The sequence below is a fragment of the Mandrillus leucophaeus genome, unplaced genomic scaffold, assembly GCF_000951045.1.
Source record: "Mandrillus leucophaeus isolate KB7577 unplaced genomic scaffold, Mleu.le_1.0 Scaffold201, whole genome shotgun sequence".
NCBI lineage: Eukaryota > Metazoa > Chordata > Mammalia > Primates > Cercopithecidae > Mandrillus > Mandrillus leucophaeus.
Window position 1 is genome coordinate 1,215,081 of NW_012102044.1, and position 17,594 is coordinate 1,232,674.

The 17,594-nt window shown below is 56.3% G+C and overlaps 2 protein-coding genes across 4 annotated transcripts in view; both read right to left on the bottom strand.

Annotated features, from left to right (window-relative positions):
- The window catches only part of F10 (coagulation factor X), a 36,017-nt gene extending 30,321 nt beyond the window's left edge, over positions 1–5,696 (bottom strand). The window contains exon 1 of the mRNA XM_011979435.1: positions 5,571–5,696. Coding sequence (XP_011834825.1) covers positions 5,571–5,640 — 70 coding nt within the window. The 5' untranslated portion in view covers positions 5,641–5,696. The remainder of the gene's footprint in view (positions 1–5,570) is intronic.
- A 1,905-nt stretch (positions 5,697–7,601) lies between these two features.
- F7 (coagulation factor VII (serum prothrombin conversion accelerator)) overlaps positions 7,602–17,594 on the bottom strand; it is a 12,722-nt gene continuing 2,729 nt past the window's right edge. The window contains exons 2-8 of one of the 3 annotated variants that reach the window (XM_011979437.1): positions 17,024–17,184; positions 14,352–14,376; positions 14,165–14,278; positions 12,282–12,422; positions 11,199–11,308; positions 10,473–10,596; positions 7,602–9,696 (exon numbers count right to left, since the gene is read on the bottom strand). In XM_011979437.1, the coding sequence (XP_011834827.1) occupies positions 9,101–9,696; positions 10,473–10,596; positions 11,199–11,308; positions 12,282–12,422; positions 14,165–14,278; positions 14,352–14,376; positions 17,024–17,184 (1,271 nt within the window). In that variant the 3' untranslated portion in view covers positions 7,602–9,100. The remainder of the gene's footprint in view (positions 9,697–10,472; positions 10,597–11,198; positions 11,309–12,281; positions 12,423–14,164; positions 14,279–14,351; positions 14,377–17,023; positions 17,185–17,594) is intronic. The other 2 variants (XM_011979436.1, XM_011979439.1) reach the window with 2 other exon arrangements.

Consider the following 17,594-nt stretch of genomic DNA (forward strand, 5'->3'; position numbering starts at 1 on the left):
ATTTTTAGTAGAGATGGGGTTTCACCGTGTTAGCCAGGATGGTCTCCATCTCCTGACCTCGTGATCCGCCTGCCTTGGCCTCCCAAAGTGCTGGTATTACAGGCGTGAGCCACCGTGCCCAGCTGATAATAACTCTTTCAACTGATTGCCAATCAGAATATCTTTGAAGCCACCTAGGACCTGGAAGCCCCCACCTTCCCCTTTTCTGGAACGAACCAGTGTACACCTTATGCTTATTGACTGGCGTCTGCATGTAACTTCTGTCCCCCTAAAATACATAAAATCAAGCTGTGACCCGACCACCTTGGACACATGTTCTCAGGACCTCCCAAGGCTGTGTCATGGGTCATGGTCCTCACATTTGGCTCAGAATATATCTGTTCAAATATTTTACAGAGTTTGGCTTCTTAGTCAACACTTTCCTCAGGCACTTTGGGGACTGTGGAGGGAAATGCCCATCTCCCTCCCCCACCCAGTTCTCTATGAGGTACAACATGAGGCACCTGCTCTAGACCCGTGCACCCTTCTCTGGAGAAGTAGACACATCCCATCCAATCAGCTCACCAGCCTCCTCACATGCTCATGCTGGCTCAGGCTGGCCACTCAAGCCCTCTTCCTTGAATTCTCCCTCTCCAGGGTGCTTTCAGCCCACTCTGCTCTGTGCTTTGGCTCAAACTGTGCCCCTTCAGCCTGGCCCCACTCGTCTTTAAGGTCTTTGCTCTTTGTTATGTGGGGATTGGTGGTGCTGTTTCGATTACAAACTATAAAAGTACAATTTATAAAGTACCAGGGCACACATACTTGCCAACTTTCAAGAAATAGTACTTATTAGTATTTCCTAAAAAACAGTACTTAGTACAAAGTGTTCTATTTGATTCTACTCTTTTTTTTTTTTTTTAATTTTAATACTGAGTTGATTTCATGACTGGCAAATGAGTCTTGATCTGCTGGTTAAAATGCCCTGGATCTGAGAGTCTGTGTCCCTCGCAGGGTGTATGTCTGTGGGCTGTGCTGTCCCCATCTCTCTGCCTGTGTCTCCTCTGTCTCTCACCCACTCCTCCTCCTCTTTTCATTGTGATAGCCTCAGTTTCTTTTCTTGGCCCTCTGTAGTCTTTTTCTGTACTTTTTTCCACTGAAAAATTAAGTGTCTCACTACGAGAAAGATGACTCTTCCAACTGATCTCTCCAGCACTGACTTTTGTCCTGAGTTCCATGTTTTCAACTCTCACTATGACAGATGCCTTCCCTCATCTCGGAACTCCAAACTCTCCATGTCCAACATTTAAAACAAGACAATCTTGAGTTTCAAAAACATCTTAGTCACTTATTTATTATTGGCAGATGGGAATTATAATACCTACTCTTCGAGTTGTTTTAAAGATTGTGTAAACTAGTGTTGAGTTTGGAGTTTGGTATACAGAAGGTGCTCAGTAAATCTTGGCTTCATTCCTACCTCCAGTTACTTTACCTTCCAAATTCCCCATTTCTTTTAGTGACACTGACATTGTCCCACCAGCGCTAGGCTTAGATTTATTATTTGTTGGCCCTGCCGCATTACTCTGAGTGTCTGCTCCACTCCCATGCACTTGCTCTGAAATGCAGCCCACACATGGCTTCTGCAAGTCTGCACACCTGGCTCCCTGCAACCTGCAGCCTCATGTCACCTCCACTCCACAAAAGGCACTAAGGAAGCTGGGGGGCAGGGAATGCCCATCTCCCTTGGGGCCCCTGGCTCTCGTGTTGGGATGCAGCCTCAGACAAGTTATCCAAGCCTGGCTTAGTGTTTCCCAAACTGGGACTTGCAGACCTCCTGGGCTCCAGTTGGGGTCTCGGTGTTCTAATGCATTTCCACGTGAACACCTCTCTTGGTCCCTTCTCTCTTCCCCTTGGTCTCCTTCCTTGTGGCCATATTGACATACACCTGGTTTTCTCTCTGCTGCCCTAGAGCCACAGTGACGGTTCACAGACTTGCCACAAGGCTTGGTCCCCACTCAACCAGGGCCTGACGTGCTCACTGTCTCTGGTCAGTCCCTCGCGCCTCCTCTGACCTCGTAGAGGAACTCGCTGTTCTGCAATGCCAGCCACAACTCTATTCCCCTTGGCGTCCAGCCCCGAGCACCCCCAGGCTGACTGACCACTACGAATGCACTTTCCCTTTGCAGCCCTTGTCCGATTCCCGCCTTTTCCCATCTCCCTGAAACCTGCTCAGCTCTCCCCAGCTCATGGGGGTGGGACACTGCCTATAAGGTTGAGCTGGACTGTGTGGGGAGGAGGATACAGGTGGCAGGTACGGGGTGGAAAGGGTGATGCAAGGAAGTCAAGGACCACCCAGAATCTGCCTCTAGTGGTCTTGGAACAGAGTCCAGAGTCTTCCCATGGCCAGGCCTCCCAGGCCGCACCACCTTCAACCCTGCCCTCATTCATCTCTCTCTGCCACACTGGGCTCTGTGCTGACCTTGGCTGAGCCCAACACTCACACTCCAGGACTTTTGCACCGGTCACCTCCCTGTCTGGAACATTCTTTCCACAGATACCCACGTGGCTCAACCCCAGCTCCCCCTCCCCGCGAGATCCTCCCTGACCACGCCCTCTGATATTGCCCCAACTCGTGTCTCTTCCATCCCCTTAACACTGTGCTATTTGTCTTCTAGCGCCGAACCCCTCTCTGACATTACGTGCTGACAGGCTCATCCTTCCCTCCGCTGGAAAAAGACGTGGCGCGTTTGGTCCCAGCTGTTTCCCCGTGCCTAGCGCGGCCGGAACTTAACCAATATGTGCTGAGGGAATGAAGGAAAGACTGCACACCTGGCTCGGCCCTCTGGACTGAACCTGGGCGCTTCTGCTATGGCTGAGTCGCATCAATGCTTCATTCAGACTGAGCAGGCCAGGCCTCGGCCACGTGGCCACACTTTCTGATGTGAATAAAATGGGATTGGCAAAACGAAATGAAAACGTGCCAAGGTTTTTGGACACTTGTCTCCAGAAATTAATGGAACACTCCAGAGCTCTGATATGGAGCGTCCAGACTGGTAGATGTTTTTTGTGTGGGTTTGTTTCTTCAGAAGCCGTGGGGAGCATTGCAGTCCTTGAGCACACGGTTGTGTTTGTGGTTTTGGCAACATCAGTGAATTCCACAGTGAGCAACTGCATTTGAGCAAGTTTTATCAGCAAGCAAAATTTTCAGTCACTAAGGTCCAAACTCATGAAGAAGGGACTTAAACTTGCTGAATGTAAAGACTGAAACTGAAGCCACGTAGCTTTAATGATTGCCAGTGCAACAGCAGTGGTTTAAAGGCTGGCACTGCAGGTGCTCTGCATATTCTGATTTTATTAACATAAAAAATTGGATTGCAGAAAACACTCACAGGTGGCAGGACAGGGCTGAATAACATCCCTGCAAATTCATGTCTTTCCCAGAGCCTCAGAACGTGACCTCAATTGGAAATAGAACTTTTGTGATGTATTTAGTTAGGAAGCCATTTTATGGGATAGGGTGAGCCCTAAATCCAATGACTGGTGTCTTTCTGAGAGAAAAGAAAACAGAAAAACAGCCATGGTGAGAACCCCACTCGATGATGGAGGCAGCGATGGGAGCAATGCTCCCAAAAGCCACGGGCTCTGAAGCCACTGGCACCCCGAGGCCGGGAGACAGGCTCGGAGCAGACTCTCCCCCAGCCTCTGGAGGAACCAGCACCACTGACACCTTGATTTTGAACTTCCAGCCTCCAGAGCTGTAGGAGAAACATTTCTGTTGCTTTAAGCTACTTGGTCCATGGTCTTTTCTTATAGCAGTACCAGCAAAGCAGTGCTGAGGTCCCACTGTCCCAGAAGAGCTTCCGTGACAGGCAGGACAGCCGAGTTCATTTAAAGGCTGAACTGCAGATGCTGTGCGCGTTCCGATTCTATTAAAATCAAAAGTGTGCACAGCAGGGTCCTGGCTGGGACCTTCTGCATTCAGCCCCACCCACCCCACAGTGCAGCTGCCGAGGTCTCTCAGGCGGAGTAGGGGAGGGAGATGGCCTGGCCCTGGCTCTCTGGGGCTGATCATGTCCACCCAGGGTCCAGGCCGGCCCCCGGGGACACCACAGGCCATGGTCATGGGTCAGGTCTGCATCACACAGCTAAGGGTGTCAAGACCCTGTGGACCCAGAAGTCCGTGAGGTGGGCGCCTGCATTTCCCATTGGCAGGAAGGGAGGCTGGCGCTCCACCAGGACCCCGCGTGACTCCCCTAGTTTCCTCCTGTGGGTCTGGGTGGGCTCCTGGCCTGTCCTCTCATCTCCACCCTCTGCTTCTTCCCAGGAAGAGAAGTCCTGCCAACTTCCACTCCCAAGAAGCCAGAGCAGCTTCCAGAGCCTCGGGCTGGGCTTAGGATCTCAGAAGCCCTGAGCATTCTGGTTGCAGAATTTTCTACCAATGCAATGAAGCATCTGTCTGTTTGCAGAGTGGCTTTGCTGTCGACGATGACGGCATGGGCCCTTCCAGGGCCTTGTTGCACCTGCGCTGATCTCATCGCACCACACGCATCACGGTGGGCTCCTGCACGGGGCGGGGTGGCCTGAGGGGCGGGGAGAAGGCTGGGCGAGACGGAGCCACACAGTACCCCATGAAGAGTTCCGTTCTGTGCGGGAGATGGGAAGACATGGCTCAGGGGACAGAGGCTGGGGAGGGTAGGGGACTGAGGGTGGGATGGAGAAGACCCCCCGGGTGATGTGACTGGAGCTCCAGGCCACCAGGCAGAGGGGCCGTTTAGGTCAGCGATGCACTGAGGATCCACTCAGCCTTCCCGGGAGTCTCCGCTTTCCACCCCACGAGGGTCTCCCCTGCTCCATCTCTCCCTTACACACTCCCTTCCCAGGCCTGGGTCCCCTTGGTGCCCCTGCCTGTCCACTTTATCCAGGATGCAAACAAGTCTAGGGTCCCCGTCTCTCGTGTCCCCACCAGAGGGGCCTCCTCTTCCTCCGCTGCCCCCAGCCTTGCCTGGCTTCTGCCCTTTCTGGGCCTCTGCTTTTGGAGAGGCCTGGGGATCCTGGACAGCCCTGCTGCTCCCACCTGTCCAGCTGTGCATTAGGCAGCCCCTTCCCAGGTGGAGCCAGTCCCAGGGTGGTGGCACTGGCTCGGCTCAGCCTCCTCTTCCCTGGGAGCTCCTCTGCTGTGCCCCTCGTCCTGTGCCTCCCTGTGGTGGCAGACGGCCAACTCTCCTGTCTTTGCCTGCTCCCACCTCTCCCTCTGTCTCTGTCTCCCTGTCTATCTCTGTCTTTGCCTTTTGGCCTCTCATCTCACTGTGTCTCCGTTTCTCCCTCCCTCTCCCTCTCTCTCTCGCTGACTCCGTCCTTGTGTTTTTGTCTCTGTGACCTCTGATCCTCCCGTCTGACTCTCAGCCACAGGGAGCCACAGCTGGCCTTGAGGACGCCCTTGGCTGGAAAGGCCAAGCCCAGCCATCTGAGGCCAGCCTCTGACAGAGGCCAAGACACCCACTGTCCAGGCTGCGGAGATGAGAGGGTTCCCCCAACTGCCGCCCCTCCCTGCTCCCCAGGGCTGCCTTTGGGCCTGAAGGGCGGGGGGCACTTACGACTTTCCCCGGGCAGCAGGAGGCTGGCCAAGAAGGCACTGAGCAGGACGAGGTGCAGTGGGCGCCCCATGGTGTGGCCGATACCGTGTGCCTGTCCTCACGGGGACAGGCTGCCGGAGCAAAGTCCACGCCCCGGCCGGGATGGCTGTTGTGCGGCTGCTTGTCACTTGGCTTAGGCCCCCTGATTGGAGCCGAGGCCCGCTGGCGACGCAGGGGAATGACCACGCTGGGAACACAGCCATTCTGGCCCCACCTTCCCCAGGCAGAGCTGGGCAGCTGGAGAGGCCCCGCAGAACCTCATCCTCATCGGTCACCAGATCCGCGGGCGCGGGGACTTTCTGTTCTAAGAATAAAAACATCATTTCATGCTTGTTTTGTAGTTTCCAGATGTTTACATCTAGCTCTCAGTCCTCACAATCACATAAAAATATCATTTTTCCAGAACAGAAAACTACACAGAGAGCACAGAAGCCGGAGCCCGGGGCCACCAGCAGTGAGTGCGGGGTCTGAGCCCAGGACTTCTGCCCCAAGGCCCTGCTTGCTTCTGGGCGGGCCCTTCCGCTCACGGCCATTCTCTGGGTGGTGTCAGGTGGTCTGATGTCACGGGGGGGCTTGGCATCTGCACCACGGTCTCCCACAGGCCAGGCTGGTACCTGCCCCACCCACCCCCAAACCTTCTGTGTCCACATGGTCCCAACATGTACTTCTGTGGGGAGTGGCCCTCCCCTGACCATCTGGAGGGACAGGCTCTGTCTGAAACCCCTCCTGACCTGCCCACCACTGGCCACACTGTTCCGAGGCTGAGAGGGCTTCTGGGCTCATTCTCCAGCACAGAAACCTCCTGTCACCAGGTCCCTGAGCGTCTCCGCTCAATGGCTATGGGAGTCACCGGGAGGTGCAGCCAGGATTTTTGCTTCTGGGGTCCCTGGAATAAATGGTCTAAAACTTGGCCAGTGTGGCAATCACTACCTACTATGCCGTAGTGGCCGGAGCAACGCCCCTAAAACCCACAGTGCTGGCCACTGCCTCACGGTGTGTCTGCCTTGATGTGTTGCCCGTCTCACAGCCACCTGCACCTGGGCCTGGTGTGCACACATTGTGCGTCATTGTGCCTGGCACACAGGAGGTGCTCACTGGGCCCCACCCGACTACACAAACTGATGGCACTGGGTGCCAACGCCAGGGTGGCCTCCCACGGTGGGCACCACGCACAGCCCAGTCCTCTGAGAGGGGCCTTCCTGGTGGCACCAGATGTCTGACTCCTGCCTCTCCTGGTCTCCACACTCCGACATCGCCTCTAGGCACGTTTGTATGGAGAGACCAATGTGGTGTGTGCACCAGCAGCAGGATGCTCATGGCAGACATGCAGTCTTTGTCATCAACGCTGGGTGGTGATGCTGGCTTTGGAGGCCCGAGCCTGCCGCCTCGCCCCACCCTGTCGCAGGCCCATGGCCAGTGGCCTCCCTGTATTCTATCTCGCCACTCACAGAAAGCTGGAGCTGAGCCATGGCAGGTGGCACATCCCATAAGAAATGTAGCCTTTGAGGGTGCCCAGGCCCTTCAGCAAAGTTTCTGGACAGTCCTGGGCCCCCTCCTTCAGCGGCACCGTGAGGTGGGTGCCTGCAGTTCCCATTGGCAAGAAGGGAGGCTGGCACCCCACCAGGACCCCACATGACTCCCCAGTCACTCGGACGAAAGAGAAAGCAGAGCCAGCTCTGACCTGATCAGGGCCCGCCACTGGCCCCCGTCCCTGTGTGGGGGCATTAGGAACTGGGGTCTGGCCAGGGTCAGCCAGCATCTTCGGCAGAGGTCCTGACACTAATCATGCTGGGCTTGGTGGGTCAGCTGGTCTGTCTGGCTGGACATCTCTGTCACGGCCACTCCATGGACACTAACGTGGGTGTGTTCCCATAAAACTTTATTTACAAGAGCAGGGTGGCTTGGAAGCAGCCCTCGGCTGTAGTTCACGGACCCTGTCTGCTCTAAAGTAGATGTTGCCTGAGTGCCCCTGAGGTGGGTTGCTGGTGCCTGCCTTGCTGCTGTGAGCGCCACTGGTGCCCAGGACGGCCCTGCAGGGATGGCATTGAGTCCGCTCTCTGAGCCATGCTTGCCGGAGTCTGAGTGCGAGCAGTGTCTGTCACCTCCCCATTTCTCTGCTCATGTGTTTCTCATTCTTCCCCCACCACCCTGGGGACTCAGCAAGAGTGCAGCTTGCCAGGTCCTCCCACTGCAGCCAGGGCCTGGGACCCTCCATTTAGTGGTATGTCCCTGATTCTCGAGCAGGTGCTCCCAGGGTCTCTGCGAAATATCATTGACAAGGGCTGTGGCAGGGAGAGAACATCCAATTCCACAGGGTCCTGGGAGCTACAGCCTCAAACATCTATCAAAGAGCTTTTGTTTTTAAAAAGAACAGCTGCCATGTGAGGGTTCATTTCAGTGATGCTGAAAACTGTGAAAGAAAAAAGCATCTCAGAGGATGAGCACTGGGGGCTCTGAAAATGAATCACAGGCTACACGGTGGGTGGCAGGCCCCACAGGCGTGCGGAGGAGATGCAGCCATTTATTGTGAAGTTGGGAAGCCGGTGGGGAACGGCCTGTGCAGCCCGGCACCCAGCGTAGGGAGAAATACATTTGGGGGAGAGTTTGGGGCATTTGCCAACATGCATGGTGATGCTTCTGAATTGTCTGAAATGAAGATGATAATGGATAAGAACGAGAAAAGTGAGAGCTAAACAACCGCCTTTGGAGGACAGCACACATGGAGTCAGCATTGGTGTGTGTGCATCCGTGTGTGCATATCTGTGTGTGTACATTGGTGTGTGTGCACTCATCCGTGTGTGTGCATATCTGTGTGCATCTGTGTGTGTGCATATCTGTGTATGTGCACATCGGTGTGTGCATATCTCTCTGCATCCGTGTGTGTGCATTAGTGTGTGTGTGCATTGGTGTGGTGTGCACGCATCTGTGTGTGCGCATATCTGTGTATATGCATCCGTGTATGTGCATATCTCTGTGTGACCCTCTGTGTGTGCATCCGTGTGTGTGCATATCTCTGTGTGTGTGCATTGGTGTGTGTGTATGCATCCACGTGTGTACATGCCTCTAGTGTCTCCAGCAATGAAGGCAGAACAGCAGCCTGAGGCCAGCAGATCACGGGCAGGTGGGCTTGGCTGAAGAGAGATAAGGAGGCTCAGCTGGGCTGTCTGCCTCCAGGACAACCGCGGCATTCCCCTGCCCCTCTGTCCAGCGCCTGTCTGCCTCTGCATCTCATCTTTTCTATTCCTTCTCTGTGTCTCTATTAAGCTCTTTGAATCTTGGAGTCTCTTTGAGTCTCTCCATGTCCTCAGAATCTCTCCCTCAGTCTCTCTCTGTCTCTTTGTCTCTCTGTTTCTGTCTCTGTCTCCCTCCCCACCTCTCCCTCCCTCCCATGCCCTCCTCTACCCCATGAACTGCAGAAGAATCGATGGGATTTTGTGCCAGGACAGTTCTACACAGCCTTGGCTTTCTCTCCAGGGGGCAGGGCTGCTAGGCTAGGGAAATGGGGCTCGCAGGAGGATGCCTGGGCGTGGCTCTGAGTGCATGAGCTTTTGCAGCCACTCGATGTACTGGGAGACCCTGGTGTACACCCCGAAGTGGCCCACGGCCGCGCAGCCCTGGCCCCAGCTGACGATGCCTGTCAGGTACCACGTGCCCCGGTAGCGGGTGGCGTGTGGGCCTCCACTGTCCCCCTTGCAGGAGTCCCTGCTGCCGTCCGAGTAGCCGGCACAGAACATGTACTCCGTGATATTCGGGGAGGCTTCCGCCTTCCGTGACTGCTGCAGGCAGTCCTGGGTCATCAGCCGGGGCACGTTGAGGGCCATGAGCTCCAGGGCTGTGGCACCACGGTCCAGCAGCTGACCCCAGCCGCTGACCAACGAGAAGCGCACGAAGGCCAGCGTCCTCTCGGAGAACGTCCGTTCGGGCAGGCAGAGGGGCACCACATGGTCAGTGAGGACCACGGGCCGCTGCAGGCGGAGCAGCGCAATGTCGTGGTTGGTGGCGCCCAGGACATACGTGCTGGGGATGATGACCTGCGCCACCCGCCGGCTCTGCTCATCCCCTTCGTGCTCGCTGAGGTCGTGCTCGCCTGGAAGGAGGGAGCCTTGCTCAGGCCCATCCCACTACCTGCTGCCTCGCCCCCTGGTGCATGGGGACGGGCTGTGGCCATTTCTAGGTCTGCAGGGGCTGCAGTCTCCTTTTGGGGCGAGGGGGGCCTGCATCCAACCCCAAGGTGACCTGGCCAGCCTGCCGCAGGTGGCACCTTGTGGCTCATGTGGGGACGTGTGAACTGGGGTGAATCTGGGGCCTGGGTGTTGAGGTGGGGAAGGGGTGCTGCGACCTGGCAGCTGGGGGGGCAGGGCGTGCCCTGATTCTCCACAGTTCTTCCCAGCCAAGTGCCCTCCTGGGAATGTTCATCTCACCTGTAAACCCAGTGAGCACAGTCCCTGACACCCAGTGGTCCCACGAAGCCCTGGGAGTTGCATCCTCCTATGGGCTCTTGGCCAGGTGAGGCAGGATGGGCAGAACCCCTGTCTTTTACCATTTTATTTGGGCATGGGAAAGTGGCTGAGGGGACGGTGGCCACAGCAGTCATGCCTAGCACAGTTGCTCCCCTTTTGGAGATGTCTGTCTGTCTGTGGAAGTGACAGCACGAAGCCCAGAGCTGCGGCCCCTAAGACACTTGAGAGCCGTGGTCAGACAGGGGAGAGTGGCGCCTACTCAGCACCATCGTCAGACGGGAGAGCGGCGCGTAACCAGCACAGCAGTCAGATGGGAGAGCAGTACCCACCCAGCACCGCGGTCAGACAGAGGAGAGTGGTACCCACCCAGCACCGCGGTCACACAGGGGAGAGCGGCACCTACCCAGCACCGCGGTCAAGTTCCTCCAGCTCTTGATTTTGTCGAAACAGTGGGCCGCAGAGACCACCCAGATGGTGTTTATCAGGGTCCCTCCACACAGCTGAGCTCCATTCACCAACAACAGGACCTGGGCGGGGGGACAGGAGGCATGGAAGTCACATTACTGTCATTGTTTCTCTGATGACTCGCCCTCCCGGGCACACCAAGGGACCTCTGGCATTGCACAATTTGTTTCTGAAATCCTGGGGTCTTTGCAGATCCCTCCCACGCAAAGCTGCTCAGACCTGGCTCTGGGAGGCTGTGCCCCTCTCTAGCCGAGACGTGCTCTTGGGCACAGCCCAACAATACAAACGTCGCTGTGAGATTTCACTGTTCACCTCACGGGATCTTCACATAGCTTTGATCCAATGCTCCTGATTTTGCAAAGATCAGGCAAAGATCCCACCTCAAAGAGTAACAGTGAGGACGACGTGACAGCTCGGGAGGGGCATCTCGCAGGGTTCTCTGCACAGGGCAGACCCTCAGCGAGTGTCGTCTTCTTTTCTCCTTCCTTGCCCCACTGAAAGCATGGGGGTGCAGCGAGCTGGAGGTTCTAGGTGGGCTGACTTGGAGCCTGGTGGCCTTGGGGCTGACCTGCCCATTTTCCCTTCCAGAGCTGTTGTTCAGCTCACATTCAAAAGGCTCCAAGACCCTCAGGGCTTGGAATCCTGAAGCCAAGGGAAGCCTTACCTGCCATGGACACTCCCCTTTGGGGCACACCCTGCCCCCGACAATTCGGCCTTGGGGTTTGCTGGCATTTCTTTTTTCCAGAATAGGTATTTTTCCACATGGATATTCAACTGTGTAAAACAAAAGTCAGAAAGATGCAGAAATTTGTGAAGGATGAACGAGCCACTAGGAAAGATTCAGAAACACCCATCCTCTGAGAGGCCTTGAGGCCGAGGCTATGGGAGGCCCCCAGGAGCAGGAGCTGCCAGGGCCCAGGGATGGTGGAAGGCAGGGCCTCGGCTGGGCCTGACTGGTGGGGCTGAGCCATGAGAGGCCCTTGCGGAAGTGGCTGGCTGAGGAGACAGTGGTCAGGGCTGGTTTTGGAGGAGATGGAGGGCTTACGTCTTAATATCGCCCTCTGCTCACTTTTCAGGGGGAAAATGTGTTGCTTGACTTTAGTAAAAGGTGAATGAAATTCTACCTAAAGATGAATCAACGTCACAAACAACTCTATTGTTTTGATCCCACGCTTAGTTTTGATCTGCTCCAATCAAGGTCTTGGGCCAGAAAGAAAACCTGAGGAGGTGGCGGGCTGAGTCCCAGGCTGTGTGGCCAGGGTGGGCACGTCCACCTCTTCAAGACACAGTGGGCGTGGGGTGTCCCTGCCTTTGGAAGTGCAGCCCATTTGTTCCAGGCTGGTTTGGAGAAACATCCCATTTTCCCAGGAGCCTTTACAAGTTTTGGAATTCAGGGCGGGCAGCAGTCAGTACAGACACTGCCTGTGCCAAGGTAGATTCACGAACCCCAGCGGAGGTCCTGCGAGTGGGAGTTGGACGTGAGATAGAGCCTTGCTTGGCTCCCCTGGTCTGCCTAGCATGGGTAGGGGGCCTGAGGCCATTCAGGGACTGCCCCCAGGGTGCCCATTCTAGTCACTGTCGCTCTGGCCTGTGCCACCCTTGGTGCCCAGATCCTGCCTCACGGTTGGTCAGCGCATGGTTGGTGCTCAGATGTGGAGCCACCCCCACCCGTCTTTTGTCCAGTAAGAGAATCCGTAGTGGGACAGGGACTGGTGTCATCTGGGACTGGGACGTGAAGCCTGGTCACCTGTGGGCATGCAGGACACCCCGTCTGCCAGCAGCGAGTACCCCTCGTGGCACCAACAGGAGCGCTTGGCACCCGCGCGGTCACTGCAGTACTGCTCACAGCCGCCGTTCTCGTTCACGCAGATCAGCTGGTCGTCCTTGTCTGCGGACAGGAAGGGGATACCCTGAGAGGGGCCTCTTTGGGTCAGTGAGAGCCAGCCCCGGGGGAGGCCGTGCCCTAAGTCAGCAGCGGCGTTCTGCCTGGAAGGGGCACTGAGCTGTGGGCGACAGAGCCTGAGCTTGGCACCGCCTGCTCCGTGGACTGATCCAAAGGACAAGGCCTGGATCAGAGGAGTCACATGTCTGAACAGCCTTGCCAGTCGGGGGCAGCGCTGGCTGCAGTTGCATTTGGGGGGTGTCTGGCTGGTGGGCAGTGGCCTCCAGGGTGACCACTCTTCCGAGCAGCTGATGGGAAGCTGAGGGGAGCCGGGGGGAAAGTGAAAGTCCCGTAGGGATGGTAAAAGTGTCCAAGGGACTTCCAATCAGAGACTCAACTGATGAGGGGACCAGAGCGCTGAGACAGTCCTCCAAGCTGGCCTCATGCCACCGTGAGCCCGCCTAGGGACAGTCAGTCCCAGCACTGGCCATGGGCTCAGGCAGAAGCAGCAGAACTGGCAGCCCGACTTTGATTGATGTGGGCAAGGGCAGTGGCCCTGAGTAAGTCCAGGACTCCGGCGGGAAGGCCTGCCCTGCAGGATGCACACCAGGGCGGCTGAGCAGAGATCCCCAGGCATTCTGGACCCAGATGACCAGCAGGAAGCCTCTCTCTTCAGCCTGCCCCACCTTGCTGGGCTCTCTTCTACTTAGAGAAGAAAGTGGCTGCTGTGCCGGAGAGCTCGTTCAGTGTGAGAATGTGGTCTTGGGTGGTCAAGGATGAGCTGCTGTTCCCAGGGAAAGGGTAGCCTTTGCCTTGGCTCCTGGGAAGTGATCGCTAAGCCCTTGGAAGGGTGACCACACATTTCCTGGGAAGTGATCGCTAAGCCCTGAGGGAATGTTGGTGTTTACCCGGACCTTGGGCCATGCTGGATGGTCTAGCTGACAATGTGATGATGGCAGGGCCTCGGGCCACACTATTGGCTTGGCCTCTGGAGGGGCTGAGACTGAGGTCAGCCGCGTGGGTGGTCAGCTGGGTCTGTGTGATTGAGCCCTGATAAAACCTCTGGACACCGGGGCTCATAGAGCTTCCCAAGTTGGCAGTACTTCCCACGTCTCATCACACGTCTTTCTGGGAGAAGTGTCCACATGACCCCACAGGGAGGGGACAATGGGAAGTTTGTGCCCGGTTCCTCTGCAGACTTAAGTCAGCTTCCTTTGCTGTAATAAATGGTAACTGTGAGTGTATCCACTTCAGTGGGTTCTATGAGTCCTTCTAGTGAATTACTGAACCTAAGGGAAGTTGGGGGCCTCAAACTTTGCAATAATTTAATATTCAGATGGTAAACAAAACAAAACAAAAAACAAACAAACAAACAAAAAACACCTCAAACCTTTGTAATGGAAAGTAGAGAAGGGGAAGTTTACCAAGTGGTGCTGCCTGGTGGGACGTGGAAGTGGGACAGGGACACAGGGACTCTCAGCTGGGCCATCTCGAGGGCTGAGAATTGCCCAGGGCCGGGAGCCCAAGGGGCCACTGAGTCTGAGAATTAGAACCTTGGGTCCCTGTCAAAGACCTCAGACTAGAAGGGACTTCAAGGTCACCTAGACCAAATTCCAACTGGGGCTGAGCCCAGAATGCCCGGTCCACACACCCCACCAGGTTGTGCACCCTGCAACCTGGTTGGCCAGGCCACCGCTACCAGCTCCCCAGGGCCCTCTGCAAATATGGGACCCAAAGTGGGGCCTCACTCTTCTCACAGTTCCGGCCCTCGAAGGAAGGGAGGCAGAAGCAGATATAGGACTGGAGCTGGTCCTTGCAGGAGCCCCCATTCTGGCACGGATTTGAGGCACACTGGTCCCCATCTGTGGAATGGGCTGGCGTCAGTACGCTGAGGAGAAGCGTTGCAGGCAGGATTGGTGGCGATCATCTACTCACCACTGTAAGAAATCCAGAACAGCTTCTGAGGGAACAAAAGAGAAAGCCTCGTGAGCACCTTCACCAGCGCACCCAACGGTGAGCACTGGACAAACCACGAGCTGGGGTTGGGGAACTTGGACCTGGGCCTTGCAGGGTGGGCTCAGGAAGCCAGACTTTCCTGCAGAGCTGAGGTAGATTTCTTCCAATCTTGGCCCCTCCCCAGGACTTCTTAAACTATGGGTGACCACACATTTCCTGCTCCCAGGTCAGAACACCCGAGGTTCAGCCCTGACTCTTCTGTCGCTGAGCTGTGGACCTGGGATGAGGTACACAGGCTTTGAGCCACAGCTCCATCTCTGACAGGGTGGCCACACACACCGGCTGACACCGGGAGAGGGTGCAGTAGCAGATGCAAAATCTTCCACAAACAGCAAAAGCACTCCACAGAAAAAAGTGATTGCTGAAGAAACTGTTGGCCACCTAAACTTAAACTCACAGGGTGCTGTGAGAATACAACAGATGAGAAATGCTTTGAAAACTAGGTGGATAAAAATGCTAGGCATGACCATCCTCAATTTGCCCGGAAAGAGTCATGTTAGCCTTTGTCTCAGACAGCTGGACTTCCTGTGAGTGTGAGGCTTCCTGTGAGCATGAGGTGTCCTGTGAATGTGAAGTGTCTTGTGCATATGAGATGTGGTTCTCTGTGACTGTGAGGCATCCTGCGTGAGATATCTTAAGAGTGTGAGGTGTGGCGACCTGAGTGTGAGATAATCTGAGTGTGAGGGGTCCTGTGAGAGTGAGATGATCTGTGTGAGGTGTGGTGACCTGTGAGTGTGAAGGGTGCCTTGTGTGAGGTGACCTGTGAGTGTGAAGTGTGCCCTGTGTGAGGTATCCTGTGAGAATGAAGTGATCTGTATGAGGTGATCTGTGTGAGGTATGGTGACCTGTGGGAGTGAAGTGTGCCCTGTGTGAGGTGCCCTGTGAGAGTGAGGTGCCCTGTGAGAGTGAGGTGATCTGTGAGTGGGAGGTGAGGTGTGATCTGTGAGTGAAGTGTGCCCTGTGTGAAGTGATCTGAGTGAGGTGACCTGTGTGTGAGATGTCCTATGTGAGGTGACCTGTGAGAATGAAGTGTCCCCTGTGTGAGGTGATCGGTGTTGAGTGAGGTGATCTGTGAGTGTGAGGTGTCCTGTGTGAGGGAACCTGTGAGTGTGAAGTGTGCCCTGTGAGGTGATCTGTGTCCTGTGTGTGAGGTGATCTGTGTGAGCGAGGTGATTTGTGTGAGGTGACGTGTGGGTGAGGTATCTTATGAGTGTGACGTGACCTGTGTGATGGATGTCCTGTGAGGGTGAGATGATCTATGTGAGCTGATGTGTGTGAGGTGTGGTGACCTGTGAGAGTCGTGGGCCTGGTGTGAGGTGACCTGCGAATGTGAAGTGTGCCCTGTGTGTGAGGTGACTGTGTGAGGGGACCTGAGAGTTTGATGTAACGTGTGTGAGGTGACGAGTGTGAGGTGTCCTGTGTGTGATGGGACCCATGAGTGTGAAGTGCATCCTGTGAGTGTGAGGTGACCTGTGTGAGGGGACCTGTGAGTGTGAAGTGTGCCCTGTGTGTGAGGTGACTGTGTGAGGGGACCTGTGAATGTGAAGTGTGCACTGTGTGAGGTGTCCTGTGTGAGGGGACCTGTGAGTGTGAAGTGTGCCCTGTGAGGTGACTGTGTGAGGGGACCTGTGAGTGTGAAGTGTGCACTGTGTGAGGTGACTATGTGAGGTGTCCTGTGTGAGGGGACCTGTGAGTGTGAAGTGTACACTGTGTGAGGTGACTGTGTGAGGGGACCTGTGAGTTTGACATAACCTGAGGTGGCCTGTGAGTGTGAAGTGTGTCCTGTCCGAAGTGTCCTGTGAGAGTGAGGTGATCTGTGAGTGTGAAGTGTCCTGTAAGAGTGAGGTGATCTGTGTGAGGTGTAATGACCTGTGAGTCTGAAGTGCACCCTGAGTGTGAGGTGTCCTGAGTGTGAAGTGTGCCCAGTGTGAGGTGTCCTCTGAGGTGATCTGTGTGAGGTGTCGAATGTGAGGTGACCCGTGAGTGTGAAGTGTGCCCTGTGTGAGGTGTCTTGTGTGAGGTGTAATGACCTGTGAGTTTGAAGTGCACCCTGAGTGTAAGGTGTCCTGTGTGAGGTGACCTGTGAGTGTGAGGTGGAGAAAGCCCCAGGTCCCCACACGTTTTTTCTCCCCGACATGTGCCCTGCGGAGGTGCGGCTGGTGGCATGGTGTAGGCCGCGAGCAGCTCCCCCAGGCCAGCTTCTCACCGCGTCCCTTCTGTGAGCCGCGCATCCGTGATGCGCAGACTGCCCCGCATCCTTAGGGGACTGGGGGGCCTCCCTTGGGAAGTTAAGGGGGACATCCTAGGTGTGCTTTTCAAATCGTATTTTCTGATGTGAAAACCGGCATGCGCGGAGTGCCCGCGTAGGGAGAGCGTGTGCCTGGTAGGGGACACGGGGAGAGGGAGGGCAATCGCCCAGGAAAGCGGAGTCACCCCAGGCGGAAAGCGACCCCCGCAGGAAGCGCAGTGCGGGCGCCGCTGCGTGTTCGCCGCTCACAGCCACAGCCGGAGAGACACAGGCGGCCCCACACGGCCTGGTCCAGCGCCGCCTGCAGTCTCAGCGGTGCGGGGCGCCCCGAGGCTGCGCTCACCGTCCTCTCCAGGTCCTTGAAGATCTCCCGGGCCTCCTCGAAGGAGCATTGCTCCTCCTTGCACTCCCTCTCCAGGGAGCCCGGCCGCAGCTCCTCCAGGAACGAGTTGGCGCGCCGCTGCCTGTGCAGGACGCCATGGGCTTCCTCCTGGGTTACGAAGACTGAAAAACGCGAGTTCCGTGAAACGCTCACCGCTTGCCGCGCCCAGTCCTCGGAGACCGCCCCACGGCCCTGCCCCACGCAGCGGGGGCATCGCAGTTTCCCGCCCCGTCCTGGGCCCACATGAACCGCGCGCCAACGCCGCCTTGGCGGTGCACAGCCGCCCGCACAAATCCAAATCCCTCGTCTCCATCCGCACCGCGTCTCCGGCGGCCAGATCTGCCTTCCCCAAGCCCCGCCCCAGGGCGAGGCAAGCCCGTGCGCTCAGCTCCGAGCAGGCCGTTCTTCAGGACGCCCAGCAGGTGAGGGTGTGGGTGAGGTATCTTATGAGTGTGACGTGACCTGTGTGATGGATGTCCTGTGAGGGTCAGATGATCTATGTGAGCTGATGTGTGTGAGGTGTGGTGACCTG